Genomic DNA, 17,400 nt, shown 5'->3' with positions numbered 1-17,400 from the left:
CTAGCAACAACATGGGGGGGGGGGGATTGGACGAATATCACTAGCAACAACATGGGGGGGGGGGAGATTGGACGAATATCACTAGCAACAACATGGGGGGGGGGGATTGGACGAATATCACTAGCAACAACATGGGGGGGGGGGATTGGACGAATATCACTAGCAACAACATGGGGGGGGGGGGGATTGGACGAATATCACTAGCAACAACATGGGGGGGGGGGGATTGGACGAATATCACTAGCAACAACATGGGGGGGGGGGGATTGGACGAATATCACTAGCAACAACATGGGGGGGGGGGATTGGACGAATATCACTAGCAACAACATGGGGGGGGGGGGGATTGGACGAATATCACTAGCAACAACATGGGGGGGGGGGATTGGACGAATATCACAACAACAACATGGGAGGGGGGGGATTGGACGAATATCACAACAACAACAACAGAATAAACAAATGTTTTATTTATAATGACAACGTCTCAATTCCTAATATTGAGCAAATTACACTCATTGGAGCTAATTACACTCACTGAGGTATCTAACATAGGCTTTGAAAAAGCACCCGCAAGTAGCAGACGCAGTATTATTCTGGCTCACACATGGCTATCCTTTGTTTAACAAGCTAAATAGTTCTTATTAGCGGAAAGTTTCTAGCTAATAGGCTATGTTTGAGTTTCTTCCTTCAATTATGTGGGAAGGTCATAAAAATGAAGAAAGAAAAAAAAGAATAATAATATCTACCAAATCGATTCATTTTTTAAAATGTTGACAATCCTATTTCTCCTTTCCATTATCATTCACCTGATGATAAGACAAGAAATGCGATATTACAACAACAAAGACGTTACCTCAAGCAACAAACGCAGATGTATTTTCTCTGACATCATTTGCACTCTCAATAGAACAGGGCTGCAACTTTTATTTGTTATTTTCTATCACCTTGATGCTGGATACCCCTCTTCTCCATTTTATCAAAACAAAAACACTAACAAATGTCATAAAATGTCATACTCATCTGACCGTGTTCTTATGGCGGTTCCTCTCTCTGTGCAGCACCTGCTGGACGTGAAGTCTCTGAGGTACCTGAGCAGTGTGACCCTCCACGACCGCATCACCAAGTCCCTCCTCCACCTGCACAAGAAGAAGAAACCGCCCAGCATCAGCGCTCAGTTCCAGGTAAGACTCAATTTCTTTCTCGCCCTCTCGTGACAGACTCTGTCGTTCAGAATTTCAGCCATTAAACCAATGCCCAATTCCAAATTCCAACACTCAGCTTCTACATATTCCCGTGGCACTTTGTGTAGTACTTAAACAATTGGTCAAGAAGTATTTATATAAATGAGACATTTACTTAAAGTGCATTTCACAAAAATGTCACAGAAATGATCTCAGATCTGCATCAAGTGTCGGGGCAAGAGGTTGATTTGGAATTGGACAGGAATTGACTGGACTAAATAACATGAGCTTTTATAATGCCAGGTTTATGCAATGTATTATGAGATGTTCATTACGAGTTGTCAATATGATGATGCTAATGAATTGCTGTGCTAATAAGCTAATACCAATTGTCTCTTGCTGTGTGAAGGCCTCCCTGAACAAGCTGATGGAGACCCTGGGTCATTCGGAGCCCTACTTTGTCAAGTGTATCCGCTCCAATGCAGAGAAGGTGTGTTCAAGCTACTGTAGTTACAGCTACTTCAGTTTGGTTAGATGCTAATGTAACTACTTTAATTGCTGACAAGCTCCAGCGAACAATAAAACCACTGAACAAACCAATGTCTGGTAATTGCATAGCCCGTTATAGCCAATTATACAATGTTTTACTGTTTTTGTGTCTAAATCTCCCTTTCTTCTTTCTGTCTCCTTCCTTCTCTCTCTGGATATTTCTCTCTCTCTCTCTGCTATCTCGCTGCTCGCTCTCTCTCTCGCTCTCTCTCTCTCTCTCAGCTCCCACTGCGTTTCAACGATGCCCTGGTGCTCAGGCAGCTGAGGTACACAGGCATGCTGGAGACCGTCCGCATCCGCCAATCAGGATACTCCATCAAATACACCTTCCAGGTAAGCCCTCGCCAACCAATAAGGATACAGCACTGTCATGGGGCACAGAATTAGCAGAACAAATCAAAATCAAATCAAATGTATTTATAATGCCCTTTGTACATCAGCTGATATCTCAAAGTGCTGTACAGGAACCCAGCCTAAAACTCCAAACAGCAAGCAATGCAGGTGTAGAAGCACGGTGGCTAGGAAAAACTCCCGAGAAAGGCCAAAACCTAGGAAGAAACCTAGAGAGGAACCAGGCTATGAGGGGTGGCCAGTCCTCTTCTGGCTGTGCCAGGTGGAGATTATAACAGAACATGTCCAAGATGTTCAAATGTTCATAAATGACCAGCATGGTCAAATAATAATAATCACAGGCAGAACAGTTGAAACTGGAGCAGCAGCACGGCCAGGTGGACTGGGGACAGCAAGGAGTCATCATGCCAGGTAGTCCTAAGGCATGGTCCTAGGGCTCAGGTCCTCCGGGAGAAGGAGAGAATTAGAGAGAGCATACTTAAATTCACACAGGACACCGGATAAGACAGGAGAAGTACTCCAGATATAACAAACTGACCCTAGCCTCCCGACACAAACTACTGCAGCATAAATACTGGAGGCTGAGACAGGAGGGGTCAGGAGACACTGTGGCCCCATCCGATGATACCCCCGGACAGGGCCAAACAGGAAGGATATAACCCCACCCACTTTGCCAAAGCACAGCACCCACACCACTAGAGGGATATCTTGAACCACCAACTTACCATCCTGAGACAAGGCCGAGTATAGCCCACAAATATCTCTGCAACGGCACAACCCAAGGGGGGGCGCCAACCCAGACAGGAAGATCATAATGCGCACACCAGATACACAATACTGTGTATTACCTGCCTTAGTTGAATGCACTGGCTGCCTTTAGCTCTAGGTAAGAGTATCTGTGAAATGACTTAAATGTGAAAACTGCTGATCAATGGTCATCAGTCTCATCCTCCAGAGTCTCAATGAGCTGCACGTAGACGTAGTGATGTCACATCCGCGCACATCCGCGCACTTGTAATGTAGTCAGTCTTATTAACAGCGTGTAACTTTTATCCCTCGGACGTCACTATTGACACTATTAACGTTGTCTTTCGTCTCGTCTTTGCAGGACTTTGTGCGTCACTTCCGTGTGCTCTTACCAGACAGAACTAGACCAACCAAGTCTGGCATCCGGGAGTTCTTTCGCAAGGTTCACCTAGCACCTGCTGGGTATCAAGTGGGCAACACAATGGTACAATGGGGATGTCCCTTTTTTTCCTTTATTTGTCTCTCGCCATCTTTCTCTCACTTTGATACACGCTCACGTTGCAGCTGTTCTGTTCCTATTGAATTTCCCGCTGCGGGTGGGTCTGGTCATTTTGTGGGTATATATAGTCACTGACGCCCCCCCCCCCCCCCCCCCCCCTCCCGGGACTCTCTCTGTACTGCAGGTGTTCTTGCGGGAGGCAGAGCGGCAGCGGCTGCAGGCCCTGCTCCACACGGAGGTGCTGCGGTGCATCGTCACGCTGCAGCGCCGCTTCCGAGCCCGGCTGGAGAGGAAACACTTCATCAGGACGAGACAGGCCGCTGATGTCATCCAGGTGAGATGACGAAGTACCGCACCATGTCCAGCGTTGTGTTCATTAGGGCACGCCATAGCAACATTTTTTTCAGCAGAACACAAAATTTGCATTTCTTATTGGACAAGTCTAGGTAGTCCCTTCCTGAATGAACACGACCCCGTTACTGTACTGGCTTAACAGACTAAATAAAGCATGTGTACACAACTTCCCCGCACAGCAAGTTTAACACTAACTTTTTTAGACGATTATAGTAGTTCCATTCTACACGACCCACAGACGTATAAAATTGGTCGTAACCAGTTTAGGTTATTGCGTAACTCTGGAGATGAAGTAGAACATCTTTTTGGAGTTGTGTAATGACTCAGTCCTGAGAATCTCTGTACTTCTCTTCATGCTCCGTCTATAAGGAGGAGGGGGAAATTGCATAAATAAATGAGAAACGTGGGGCTTTTCTGGAAGCCATCTTGTTTATGGAAGAGATACTTGGCAACAAGAAAATACTCAGTCTGCTGCCCTAATCATTGTCAGATTGAACAAAAAACAAACTGAATCCGTATTTCTTACCTCGAAAGGATTCTCCGCACTGCTCCAAAAGCTCACATGCAATTCATTCTAACTTAATGCAACGATATCACCCCAGTCAATTCATTTATTTTTGTTCATTCATATTTCTTAATTCTCTCCTTTCCATAGAGGTGGTGGCGGGGCTGCCTGCTCAGACAGTCGGAGGCGGCAGTGGACCCAGCCATCCAGGAAGAGGCAGCAGTGTGCCTGCAGGCAGCATGGAAGGGCTACAGGGAGCGCAGGCTGTTCCTGCAGTGGCAGGACTCTGCCCTGATAATACAGAGGAGCTGGAGAAACATCAGCCGGCGCAGGGTTCTGGCGGCCATTACGGTGCAGACAGCCTGGCGGGCCTACAGAGAGAGAGATTGTAGGACACACAGTGCAGCGACACTGCTACAGGCAGCGGGTAGGGGCTACCTGGCACGCCTAAGGTAATGAGGAGTGACAAACTTTTCTATTTTATGAAAGGTACAGGTAACTGCCAAAAATAACGGAAACACTTGAGTAAATGAGGGATACAAAGTACACTACATGACCAAAAGTATGTGGACACCTGCTTGTCGAACATCTCTTTCCAAATCATGGGCATTAATATGGAGTTGTTCCCTCCCTTTGCTGCTGTAACCTCTTACGGCTGTTAACGGGATCGATATGACAACAGCCTGTGAAAGTGCAGGGCGCCAAATTCAAACAAAAGAAATCTCATAATTAGAATTCCTCAAACATTAGAAGTATTTTACACCATTTTAAAGATACACGTCTTGTTAATCCCACCAAAGGGGCCGACTACCTCATCCCAAAACTGTATTTATTTATTTATCTTGCTCATTTGCACCCCGGTATTTCTACGGTATCTCTGCCCTCCACATACGATTATGTTAGGTGCTATTCACAGAAAAACACAGAAATTTTTCCAGCCAAAGAGAGGAGTCACAAAAAGCAGAAATAGAGATAAAATTAATCACTAACCTTTGATGATCGTCATCAGATGACACTCATAGGACACAATACATGTATGTTTTGTTCGATAAAGTTCATATTTATATCAACAAATCTCAGTATACATTGGTGCGTTATGTTCAGTAGTTCAAAAAACATCTGGTGATTTTGCAGAGAGCCACATCAATTTACAGAAATTATAAATGTTGATGAAAATACAAGTGTTATACATGGAACTTTAGATAAACTTCTCGTTAATGCAACCGCTGTGTCATGTTTAGTACACAATCCAACTTCATGACGCCCGAGCAGACAATGTCAAAATGTTCCGTTACAGTCCGTAGAAACATGTCAAACGATGTATAGAATCAATCTTTAGGATGTTTTTAACATAAATCTTCAATAATGTTCCAACCGGAGAATTCCTTTGTCTGTAGAAAAGCAATGGAACAGAGCTCACTCTCACGTGAGAGCGCGCAAGACTGAGCTTGTGCCACTCTGCCAGACCACTGACTCATTCCCCTCTCATTCCCCCCTCCTTCACAGTAGAAGCATCAAACAAGGTTCTAAAGACTGTTGACATCTAGTGGAAGCCTTAGGAAGTGCAATATGACAATATCCCACTGTATATTCAATAGGGAATGAGTTGAAAACCAACAAGTCTCAGATTTCCCACTTCCTGTTTGGATTTTTTTCTCAGGTTTTTGAGTTCAGGGCACTTGAGTTCAGGGCCATATGAGTTCTGTTATACTCACAGACATAATTCAAACAGTTATAGAAACGTCAGAGTGTTTTATATCTAAATATACTAATAATATGCATATCTTAGCTTCTGGGACTGAGTAGCAGGCAGTTTACCCTGGGCAGCTCTGGGCACCTTATTCATCCAAGCTACTCAATACTGCCCTCAGCCATAAGAAGATAACAGCCTCCACTCTTCTGGGTTCAATCTCGTTTTTTTTTATTGTCACATGCCCCGAATACAACAGTGAAATTCTTACTTACAAGCCCTTAACCAACAATGCAGTTTTAAGAAAAAAGTGTTAGTTAAAAAATGTATGAGTAAGAAATAAAAATGACAAATAGTTAAAGAGCAGCAGTAAAATAACAATAGCGAGGCTATACAGTCAATGTGCGTGGGCATATGTTAGTCGAGGTAGTTGAGGTAATATGTACATGTAGGTAGAGTTGAAGTGACTATGCATAGATAATAACCAGAGACTAGCAGCAGCAAAAAGGAAGGGGGGGGGGCTATGCAAATCGTCTGGGTGGCCATTTTTATTAGCTGTTCAGGAGACTTATGGCTTGGGGTAGAAGCTGTTAAGAAGCCTTTTGGATCGAGACTTGTTGCTCCGGTACTGCTTGCCGTGCGGTAGCAGAGAGAACAGTCTATGACTATGGTGGCTGGAGTCTTTGACAATTCTTAGGGCCTTCATTTGACACCGCCTGGTATAGAGGTCCTGGATGGCAGGAAGCTTGGCCCCGGTGATGTACCTGGCCATACGCACTACCCTCTGTAGTGCCTTGCGGTTGGAGGCCGAGCGGTTGCTATACCAGGCAGTGATGCAACCAGTCAGGATGCTCTCGATGGTGCAAGTCCCGTTGGAGCTTAGAGGAACCATTGCATAGGGTCATGTATAAAAATACCCAGTTGACCATTATTTTGGCTACCATGGCTAGAGAGCACAAAGACTTTGAAAGAGGGATCTCAAAGGAGCATAGGGCATTTAAAGTGTGTCAGTCACCAGATCTCAACACAATTGAGCGGTGCCTGAGGCAGCGTTTTCCACCACCATCAACAAAACACTAAATGACAGAATTTCTCCTGGAAGAATGGTGTCACATCCCTCCAATAGAGTTCCAGACACTATAGAATATATACCAAGGCACTTCTGGTGGCTCGAGGTGGCCCAACCCCTATTAAGACACTTTATCTGGGTGTTTCCTTTGTTTTGGCAGTTACCTGTATAGAAAGATGGACAATAAGGATTCATAGGCTGGATTTAGCTCAAACCTAGTTCTCAAACACCTGATTCATATAGTTTGTTCAAGAAAACACCAGTGTTTTAGTGCTGGTGCTGGAACAAAAGCTTGCACACTATTGCTCCCAGGTCCAAATGATCCTACATTGATGAATAACATCGGATACGAGAAGGAATGGAAGGAAGACTGCTTTAAACTGTGTTTGCTTACAATGACTGTTTCCTACAGGTTCACAGAACTAAAAGAGCAGATTATGCATGAAAAGCAGTTGCTCAATGGACAAAGGAGCCCCACCAGAGAAGAAAGAAAGCCAGAGAGGACCATTGGCCTGGATACTGACACCTCGGACGAACAGGTCCTCGAGATCAACCGCAATCATGACATCCAAGATGTCTCCACAGTCTGGCCTACTGAAGACTCTAAGGAGTCTACGTCGGCGTGTTTAGTGAAGGAGGAGGAAGAAGGAGAGAGTGAGAGAAGCCAGAGTATAGAGGAGCCCAACTGCCACAAGACGCGGGCCAAGAGACAGAGCCGGCGCATGAGGGAGCTGGAGCAGGCCCAGTTCAGCCTGGAGCTACTCAAGGTGCGGACCCACAGCACAGGAGGGACTCTGCAAGAGGAGGAGACCCCTGTACCCCCGTGTCCGGACAGCACCCCCTGTCCCCTGGACAACCACCAGCCCTCCTCGCCGTGCTTCCCCGTTAGCCACGGGAGCTTTGAGCTGCTCGACACCACCATGGATGTGGAGGCGGGAAGGCCTGGTTACACCGGTTGCCATGATACCCAGTCCACGCCGCTCCAGACCTCTTCCCAAGAGGATTTGAATGGACCAATGTCTCCAGAGTCCTATCCCCAGCCACAGAATGACCTGGAGGTGGTAAATGAGAATGATCCAAGCCCCAGGATGGAGGAACTACCCGCCATGATACCATCCCCTATCAAGGAGGTGGTGGCAGAGGATCCACAAGCTACCTTCTATATCCCCTCTGAGGACCAAAGCCGCGAGCCCAAGCAAGAGAGCCCAGGCAAGCCCGTGAAGGAGAGGCGAGAGTCCGCCTTACGAAGGCCCGTGGTTGTGGTCATCAGCATGCAGAAGGAGACTCCTCTGGAGGGGGAGCTGTGGGCGGCGCCAGCCCAAGAGAGTGCACTCCAGACAGGTGTGACCACCACTGCTTCCCGCCTTACACCCATCGCCGGCCTGGAAGTATCAGAGAAGGCCCAGCCACCCAGGACTGTTACCCAGCCTCGGAGAGACTTAGCTGGGGTAGACAGGTCTAGCTTGGTCCCCTCCTCCACCTCCACCCATGGCCTTTGTCCTTCCGAGGTAGACATCCAGATAGTCCCCGAGCCCAAGGACCCATCCGGTGAAGTCCTACCCAGCCAGGTGGAGAGGAAGGCAGGCTGGCCGGTGCAGGACAACTGGGTCTCCACCAACAGTATCTTGGAGAGCAGGGAAGTTTCCACCAAAGCAGCAGCCAAGGCACCACAGAAGAAGAGCCCGACCCAGACCATCATTGTCAGTATGACCGAGAAGCCCCCCACCAACACCACATTCTGCTCCCGACGCAAGCTCCCCTTCTCCAAGTGAGTGTCTTTTTGCTGTAACGTTGCTGTAATGATGCTGCTCAGTCAAAGTATCACTTAGCAAAGCTTTGTAATTCATTTCTTCTCTCTACACTAGCTTGACTCTGTTCACTGACAGGCAGTGTGTACAAATTAACACTTTCATTTCAACAAATCACCACAGGGCTCTTCTTTTCTCCAAATGTACAGAAATGTATTTCTTATTTCTGTTGTTTTTCATTGCCTTGATCAGCAAAAACACAGGAAAAATATGTTTGAATATGTAACTATACACTTGAAAGTCAACAAATAGTTGTAACGTTTCCTGAATGTGTTGTAGGTCTGATAAGGACCTGGTGAACCAGGAGCGGTCAATGGCCATGCATAGACAGGAGGCCTCCGCCTCTAGAGCCACCGCTGGACCTAGAACCAAAGAGGTGGGTTGCGCACAAGTACACTACCCACAATTCACAAAGAGTTTACACATACGTATCTTGGGAGGTAGTTTTTTTTTAAAGAGTTTTGAGAGTTTTTTTTTAAAGAACTTACATACTGTAACTTACATAACTCGTTACTCATTCTGTTGTAATATACTAAAGCACTCTATGTTGATGTGTAGTTCCTACTGATATATTGTTTAAACTAATTAATAGAACCAGCAGCTGTGGCTTGTATGTGCATGTGAGAGTGTGTGCTTGTATAAGTTGCATGTCTTGAAAATTTGTGTCACTCAGACTGTCAGTGTGTCTCTATGTGATAACCACATAGAACACATATACACACACACCGTCCCTCTCCACAAACACACACACACACACACACACACACACACACACACACACACACACACACACACACACACACACACACACACACACACACACACACATCCCCATCACGTACCCAGACAACTGACGTGTTGTGGTGTGTGTGGTTGAGCAGGTGGGCCGACCCGGCCCCAAAAAGAAAGCTCGTATGTCTCGGACCCGCTCTGACTTCCTGACCCGCTGTAACTCCGAGGGGGCGGGCCAGTCGGACGATGACGACGTCGACACATTCTACACCCCCGCCCTGTCCTGCACGCTGCCCCTCCTCCCCCCGCCCCCCCTGACCCACCCCAAGGGGGGCACTGAGCCGGCCTGTTACAGTGACTCTGAAATGGTAAACGGACCCTGCAGGGGTTCAAGCGACCCCCCCCCCCCTCTTGTCCCCTGCCTCCTACTGATCCCCACCAATTTATTTTCTCTCTGGGGGCCATGCTTACTAGCCTGAGGGTACTCTTTTAACACGACTAACCCCATAGAACTAGCATCCTCCAACTTTGTTTAGTTTTTACCCACTGGACAGAGACATGTTTCTGTACTACCAGCTCGTTGCTTGACGCTCCTTTATTTCTCCGATAGGGGGAAAAAATAGTTATAATAAATCATTTTAAATAGTTTGTCGCAACTAAAAAAACTTTACAGCTGCAACTGTAAGTGGTAATGTCATGGTTTCAGATTTGTGTTTTCTCCCGAAGAGAATAATCATCCTTCATAAACACCCAGTACCCCTAACAAACCACATATCTAGGATCAGATAACCTAACCCCTAACCTTAACCTTCATTTTGGAGGTTTAAAAGTTGATCTGACCCTGGAGCAGTAGTCAGGAGCTGACCTGGAGCTGATCTGACCCTTGGGCAGTAGTCTTGTGTCTACTCTGGTCTTGTGACATCCGTCTAGTTGCTGGAAGAGGAGAAATGCAATGTCCCTCTCCTCTTAGCCTGGTCCCAGAACTGTTTGTGCTGTCTTGCTAACTCCTAAGGTTATCCCAAACAGATCTGGGACCAGGTTAGTCCAACTAGTCTTAGCCAGAAGTGCAATCGGTGATGCATGCTGGAACCTTCTACCATTGACACCATTTCATTAATACCTTTTATTATCTCCCTAACAGGTCTTTCCGAGCATGACCACCCTCCCTCCCTCACCCAGTCATATCTATTTTAGTTTGAAATCGTAGTTTTCTGATCAAATATGTCTGTACTCTATATGTAAACATGCCTATGTCTCAGTATTCAGACATGTTAGATTGTTTGTGGACTGTTGGCTGTTGTTTTGTGCAGAATGAATGAGTGATGGGTGGATGCTGTAGGAACATCCAACGTGGATGTATTTCTTTGTTCTGAGATTCAGGTTTGATCGCACTGCCCTCTATAGGACAATGCATGTTCATGTCTCAAATGTGTCTCTTCTGCCTTTTCAGCATATGACTCAAAGACATGGCAAAATAGCCTGAGCATTTTGATGCCCAATCAATCAATATTGAAAATGTTTCACTTCCCTATGTTTGGTATCAATACTTACCTTGCTACACCCTAACTTTCTATTCTCCCAGGCTTCTCACAAGGAAGAGCATAAGAAGTTCCACAAGACTATGTCTTCAGGGGACCTGGGCAAGGTAGCAGCGCTTGGGAAGACATCCAGTCAGGATGGAAGGTAGCTACAGCACCTTCTCCTGCTCTCTAGCCCATATTACAGTAGCAAGACGCAATGTCTCAGTTGATAGAGCATGGCTCTTGCAACGTAAGGATTGTGGGTTCGATTCCCGGGACCACCCATACGAAAAATGGATTCACACAGGACGGTGGATACGTGTCTTCTAAATGGCATTTATTATTATTATTATATTACAATCATTATGCAGAGGCACAAATGGAGCTCATATGGTATTAAACAGACTATTACCCTTATACAAAGACAAATCCGAGCCAGCACACACACTGGCGAATCTGGTCGGCCCAATCGAAATAGAATAAAGGTTTGTTCTAAACTGCCTGTGTTGACTCTGTTTGTGGCAGCAGAGTGCGAGGGAAGATGCGTTTCTGGGGCAAGGCCAAGCATGCAGAGAAGAAGCTGTCCAGAGAGAAGCAGCAGACCACCAGGAGTGAGTCCACACAGGGAGACTGCACCGACAAGACAGGTAATTACACTGTGTGTGCACGCGCCCAATGGACAATAAAGTTGTTCATACCATGGCATTGTTGAATACTTGTTTCTGCTGGCTTGAAGGGCATTCTGGAGCGTGTGTTATTCCCCAATAACACATGGTATATTTGCACGGTAGAATTCAAAAATGTTTATAGTTTATTCTGACATGTTCTATGTTTGAGCTGCCTTTGAAAGTAAAAGTCGAATTGAAAACATAATTGGCATTGTTGAATTTGATATTAGGTCAGCTAGGACTGATCGGGTTTGCATCGAAACTAGAGTCTGTTTGTTTGGTTACCATGGCAGCTACTGACGCCATCTAGTAAACTTCCTAGCTAACGTTACTTCAGTGGATGTTGAACACATTTCTACCGGCAAATGAACACGTTCTCTGGAAAACATCTTCCATGTTGTTCATCATTTTCCAGAGAACGAATAGCCCCTCGTTGATAATCCCTTACATAGTGTATAACACTGGACATGCGACATTCCAACAAAAAGAAAGTCACATGCTTTATAAACAACAGCTGTAGACTAACAGTGAAATGCTTCATTAAGAGCCCTTCTGAACAAGACAGAGAACAAATAATAACACAATAAAAAATACAATAAAAAATAAACCATGTTATTATTTAACCAGGCAAGTCTGTTAAGAACAAATTCTTATTTACAATGATGGCCAAACGCTAACCCAAGGGACTCCCAATCAACACCGGTTGTGATACAGCCTGTAGTGATGGCTCTATACACTGAGATGCAGTGCCTTAGTCTGCTGGGCCACTCGGGAGCCCCATGATTAACAATAACTTGGCTATATACACTGGGTACCAGCACCGAGTCGATTTGCAGGGGTACAAGGTAATTGAGGTACAGTGGGGCAAAAAAGTATTTAGTCAGCCACCAATTGTGCAAGTTCTCCCACTTAAAAAGATGAGGCCTGTCATTTTCATCATAGGTACACTTCATCTATGACAGACAAAATGAGAAAAAAAATCCAGAAAAATCACATTGTAGGATTTTGAATCAATTTATTTGCAAATTATGTTGGAAAATAAGTGTTTGGTCAATAACAAAAGTTTATCTCAATACTTTGTTATATACCCTTTGTTGGCAATGACAGAGGTCAAAAGTTTTCTGTAAGTCTTCAAGGTTTTCACACACTGTTGCTGGTATTTTGGCCCATTCCTCCATGCAGATCTCCTCTAGAGCAGTGATGTTTTGGGACTGTTGCTGGGCAACACGGACTTTCAACTCCCTCCAAAGATTTTCTATGGGGTTGAGATCTGGAGACTGGCTAGGCCACTCCAGGACCTTGAAATGCTTCTTACGAAGCCTGGGCGGTGTGTTTGGGATCATTGTCATAATGAAAGACCCAGCCACGTTTCATCTTCAATGCCCTTGCTGATGGAAGGAGGTTTTCACTCAAAATCTCACGATACATGGCCCCATTCATTCTTTCCTTTACACGGATCAGTCATCCTGGTCCCTTTTCAGAAAAACAGCCCCAAAGCATGATGTTTCCAACCCATGCTTCACAGTAGGTATGGTGTTCTTTGGATGCAACTCAGTATTCTTTGTCCTCCAAACACGACGAGTTGAGTTTTTACCAAAAAAGTTATATTTTGGTTTCATCTGACCATATGACATTCTCCCAATCTTCTTCTGGATCATCCAAATGCTCTCTAGCAAACTTCAGACGGGCCTGGACATGTACTGGCTTAAGCAGGGGGACATGTCTGGCACTGCAGGATTAAAAATGAACAGACCCCAGCAGACTGAAGCAGGTTGGGCATTTGTGGTGAAGTTGACTAATTGCTTTAAAATGACCAAATGTCTGGCACTGCAGGATTTGAGTCCCTGGCGGCGTAGTGTGTTACTGATGGTAGGCTTTGTTACTTTGGTCCCAGCTCTCTGCAGGTCATTCACTAGGTCCCGCCGTGTGGTTCTGGGATTTTTGCTCACTGTTCTTGTGATCATTTTGACCCCACGGTGTGAGATGTTGCGTGGAGCCCCAGATCGAGGGAGATTATCAGTGGTCTTGTATGTCTTCCATTTCCTAATAATTGCTCCCACAGTTGATTTCTTCAAACCAAGCTGCTTACCTATTGCAGATTCAGTCTTCCCAGCCTGGTGCAGGTCTACAATTTTGTTTCTGATGTCCTTTGACAGCTCTTTGGTCTTGGCCATAGTGGAGTTTGGAGTGTGACTGTTTGAGGTTGTGGACAGGTGTCTTTTATACTGATAACAAGTTCAAACAGGTGCCATTAATACAGGTAACGAGTGGAGGACAGAGGAGCCTCTTAAAGTAGAAGTTACAGGTCTGTGAGAGCCAGAAATCTTGCTTGTTTGTAGGTGACCAAATACTTATTTTCCACCATAATTTGCAAATAAATTAATTTAAAATCCTACAATGTGATTTTCTGGAGAAAAGAAATCTCATTTTGTCTGTCATAGTTGAAGTGTACCTATGATGAAAATTACAGGCCTCATCTTTTTAAGTGGGAGAACTTGCACAATTGGTGGCTGACTAAATACTTTTTTGCCCCACTGTATATACAGTTGAAGTCGAAGTTTACATACACCTTACACAAATACATTTACTATTTCACTATTCCTGACATTTACTATTCCTGACATTTAATTCTAGTCAAAATTCCCTGTCTTAGGTCAGTTAGGATCACCACTTTATTTTAAGAATGTGAAATGTCAGAATAATAGTTGGGTGATTTATTTCAGCTTTTATTTCTTTCATCACATTCCCAGTCGGTCAGAAGTTTACATACACTAAATTAGTATTTGGTAGCATTGGCTATACATTGTTTAACTTGGGTCAAACGTTTTGGGTAGCCTTCCACAAGCATCCCACAATAAGTTGGGTACATTTTGACCCATTCCTCCTGACAGAGCGGGTGAAACTGAGTCAGGTTTGTAGGGTTCCTTGCTCGCACAAGCTTTTTCAGTTCTGCACACAAATATTCTATAGGATTGAGGTCAGGGCTTTGTGATGGCCTCTCCAATACCTTGACTTTGTTGTCCTTAAGCCATTTTGCCACAACTTTGGAAGTATGCTTGGGGTCACCACACTGCCAGGTCACTGCCCTTCTCTTTATAGGCGGTCTCATCGTTGTCGGTGATCAGGCCTACCACTGTCGTGTTGTCAGCAAGCTTAATGATGGTGTTGGAGTCGTGCGCAGCCACCCAGTTGTGGGTGAACAGGGAATACAGGAGAAGACTAAGCACACACCCCAAGTGTGGCCCCCGTGTTGAGTGTCAGCTTGGTGGATGTGTTGTTGCCCACCCTCACCACCTGGGATGGCCTGTCAGGGCCAATTGCGGAGGGAGGTTGTTGAAGGAATTGAATTCCTCTGTATTAATTCCCAATTAAAATTAAACACTCTGTCAATTCATAAGAATTTGTAAGACCCTTATTTTATAGGAATGGACAGAGCCCGGTCTTAAAAGTCAAGTAACAGCCTTTATTCAAGAGAGTACTGAGTACATACACATTTTACCACAGGTTATAAACTGAAAATGACGTCAGCGTTTTCTAAATGTTCCGTCTCTTCTTGACACTGGTAGAAAGGCTCTATAGCTCTCAAGCCTTCCCTCCTCGCCTAGAGCCAAGGTCAGTCAGTGTAGATAAGCATTCTAGACAGTCTGGAGATTTAGTTCATTCATTTGTACCAAGGAACAGACCGTAATTGTTCTAAACTCTTGACCACATTCACTACATTATATTCAATACTGGGATCAAGAGAGAAAATTCATACATGTACAGTAGCATAATAGTATTCTGATTAGTACATCCTGATTGAAATGTATACATAATTAGTCATTATAGATTTAAAAAATCCCTTAACAGAGGTGTTCAGTCCTAGGGTTCTGTGCTTAGTGATGAGCTTGGAGGGCACTATGGTGTTGGAAAACTGAGCTGTAGTCAATGAACAGCGTTCTCACTTAGGTGTTCCTCTTGTCCAGGTGGGAGAGGCTCGTATGGGGTGCGAAAGGAAATGTGTCATCTGTGGATCTGTTGGGGCGGTATGCAAATTAGAGTGGGTCCAAGGTGTCTTGGATGATGGTGTTAATGTGAGCCATGACCAGTCTTTCAAAGCACTTTATGGCTACAGATGAGTGCTACGGCGCTAGTCATTTAGACAAGATATCTTGGCATTCTTGGTCATAGGGACTATGGTGGTCTGCTTGAAACATGTAGTTATTTCAGACTGGGTTAGGAAGATGATGAAAATGTCACTGAAGACACCCGCCAGCTGGTCAGCGCATGCCCCGAAGTACACTTCCTGGTAATCTGTCCGGCCCACGGCTTCGTGAATGTTAACCTGTTTAAATGTCGGCTAAGGAGAGCGAGATAACACAACTTCGTCCGGAACTGCTGGTGCTCTCATGTATGGTTCAGTGATGGTTCCCTCGAAGCGAGCATAGATCTTTTATCACTCCAGTGTTAATCTGCAAAATTGTAATTATTTGCCTACCTCCTCATGCCTTTTGCACACATTGTATATAGACCCCCCCTTTGTTTTCTACTGTGTTATTGACTTGTTAATTGTTTACTCCATGTGTAACTCTTTGTTGTATGCTCACACTGCTATGCTTTATCTTGGCCAGGTCGCAGTTGCAAATGAGAACTTGTTCTCAACTAGCCTACCTGGTTAAATAAAGGTGAAATAAAATAAAAAATAAAAAAATAAAAATAGAAGGCATTTAGCTTGTCTGGTAGGCTCACATCAATGGGCGGCTCGCGGCTTGGTTTTCCATTGTAATCTGTGATAGTTTGCAAGCCCTGCCACATCCAACGAGCGTCAGAGCCGGCATGGTAGGATTAGTCCCGTATTAACATTTGTGTGTTTGATGGTTCGTCGGAGGTTGTAGCGGGATTTCTTCTAAGCTTCTGGGTTAGTGTCCCACTCCTTGAAAGCGGCAGCTTTTTGGGATATGTACGTACAGTCACTGTGGGGATGACGTCATCAATGCACTTATTAGTGAAGCCGGTGACTTGATGTGGTAAACTCTTCAATGTTATCAATGAACACATTCCAGTCTGTGCTAGCGAAGCAGTCCTGCAGCTTAGGATCCGCTTCATCGGGCCACTTCCACATTGAGTGCGTCAGTGGTACTTTTTGAGTTAAGAGTTTTTGCTTGTAATCAGGTATCAGGAGGATAAAGTTTTTGGTCATATTTGTCAAAGGGAGGGTGAGGAAGAGCCTTGTATGTGTTTTTGATTGTGGATTAAAGGTGATCTAGAGTTTTGCTGCCTCTAGTGGCACAGGTGACGTGCTGTTAAAAAATACAACTGAATAGAAAACCAAAACAATTGTCTTCACAACACAGTTACTGTGTCTTTGTCTCTCTGTGCTTTGCGGGTCAAGATGGAACGTCATCTCCCCCCCACAGTCCCGACCTGACTGCAACCAGGGGCCGGGATTCCAAGGAGAACAAGGACCCCTCTCCCAAAGTGAGGCGGAGACGCAGCGTCAAGATCAGCAGCGTTGCCCTGGAGCCTGCCCAGTGGCAGAACGATGCGCTGCACATCCTCACCAACGCCCATGACTACAGGAGCATGAATGACTTCCTCATGAAGAAGGTAGACAGACTATGTATACCTGTCTGTCTTACAAACACTCTCAAGTAAATGCACAGGGAAAACTGTTGGTTTCCTAATTTAAGATGATACACAATACACACACATAGAGATGCACACTCACAATACACACACATAGAG

The 17,400-nt window shown here is 45.1% G+C and overlaps 1 protein-coding gene across 9 annotated transcripts in view; it reads left to right on the top strand.

Moving 5' to 3' along the window:
- The window catches only part of myo9ab (myosin IXAb), a 232,133-nt gene that overhangs the window by 192,334 nt on the left and 22,399 nt on the right, over positions 1 to 17,400 (top strand). For 6 of the 9 annotated variants that reach the window (XM_031801497.1, XM_031801503.1, XM_031801502.1 and 3 more), the window contains 12 exons: positions 1,062 to 1,184; positions 1,594 to 1,674; positions 1,956 to 2,066; positions 3,193 to 3,315; positions 3,515 to 3,664; positions 4,340 to 4,641; positions 7,361 to 8,716; positions 9,036 to 9,132; positions 9,638 to 9,856; positions 11,071 to 11,171; positions 11,534 to 11,655; positions 17,048 to 17,262. In XM_031801497.1, coding sequence (XP_031657357.1) covers positions 1,062 to 1,184; positions 1,594 to 1,674; positions 1,956 to 2,066; positions 3,193 to 3,315; positions 3,515 to 3,664; positions 4,340 to 4,641; positions 7,361 to 8,716; positions 9,036 to 9,132; positions 9,638 to 9,856; positions 11,071 to 11,171; positions 11,534 to 11,655; positions 17,048 to 17,262 — 3,000 coding nt within the window. The remainder of the gene's footprint in view (positions 1 to 1,061; positions 1,185 to 1,593; positions 1,675 to 1,955; positions 2,067 to 3,192; positions 3,316 to 3,514; positions 3,665 to 4,339; positions 4,642 to 7,360; positions 8,717 to 9,035; positions 9,133 to 9,637; positions 9,857 to 11,070; positions 11,172 to 11,533; positions 11,656 to 17,047; positions 17,263 to 17,400) is intronic. The other 3 variants (XM_031801500.1, XM_031801505.1, XM_031801504.1) reach the window with 3 other exon arrangements.

Source organism: Oncorhynchus kisutch, linkage group LG22, assembly GCF_002021735.2.
Source record: "Oncorhynchus kisutch isolate 150728-3 linkage group LG22, Okis_V2, whole genome shotgun sequence".
Lineage (NCBI taxonomy): Eukaryota > Metazoa > Chordata > Actinopteri > Salmoniformes > Salmonidae > Oncorhynchus > Oncorhynchus kisutch.
Note: the sequence above shows the minus strand (reverse complement) of the source record. Positions and strands in the feature narration are given on the sequence as shown.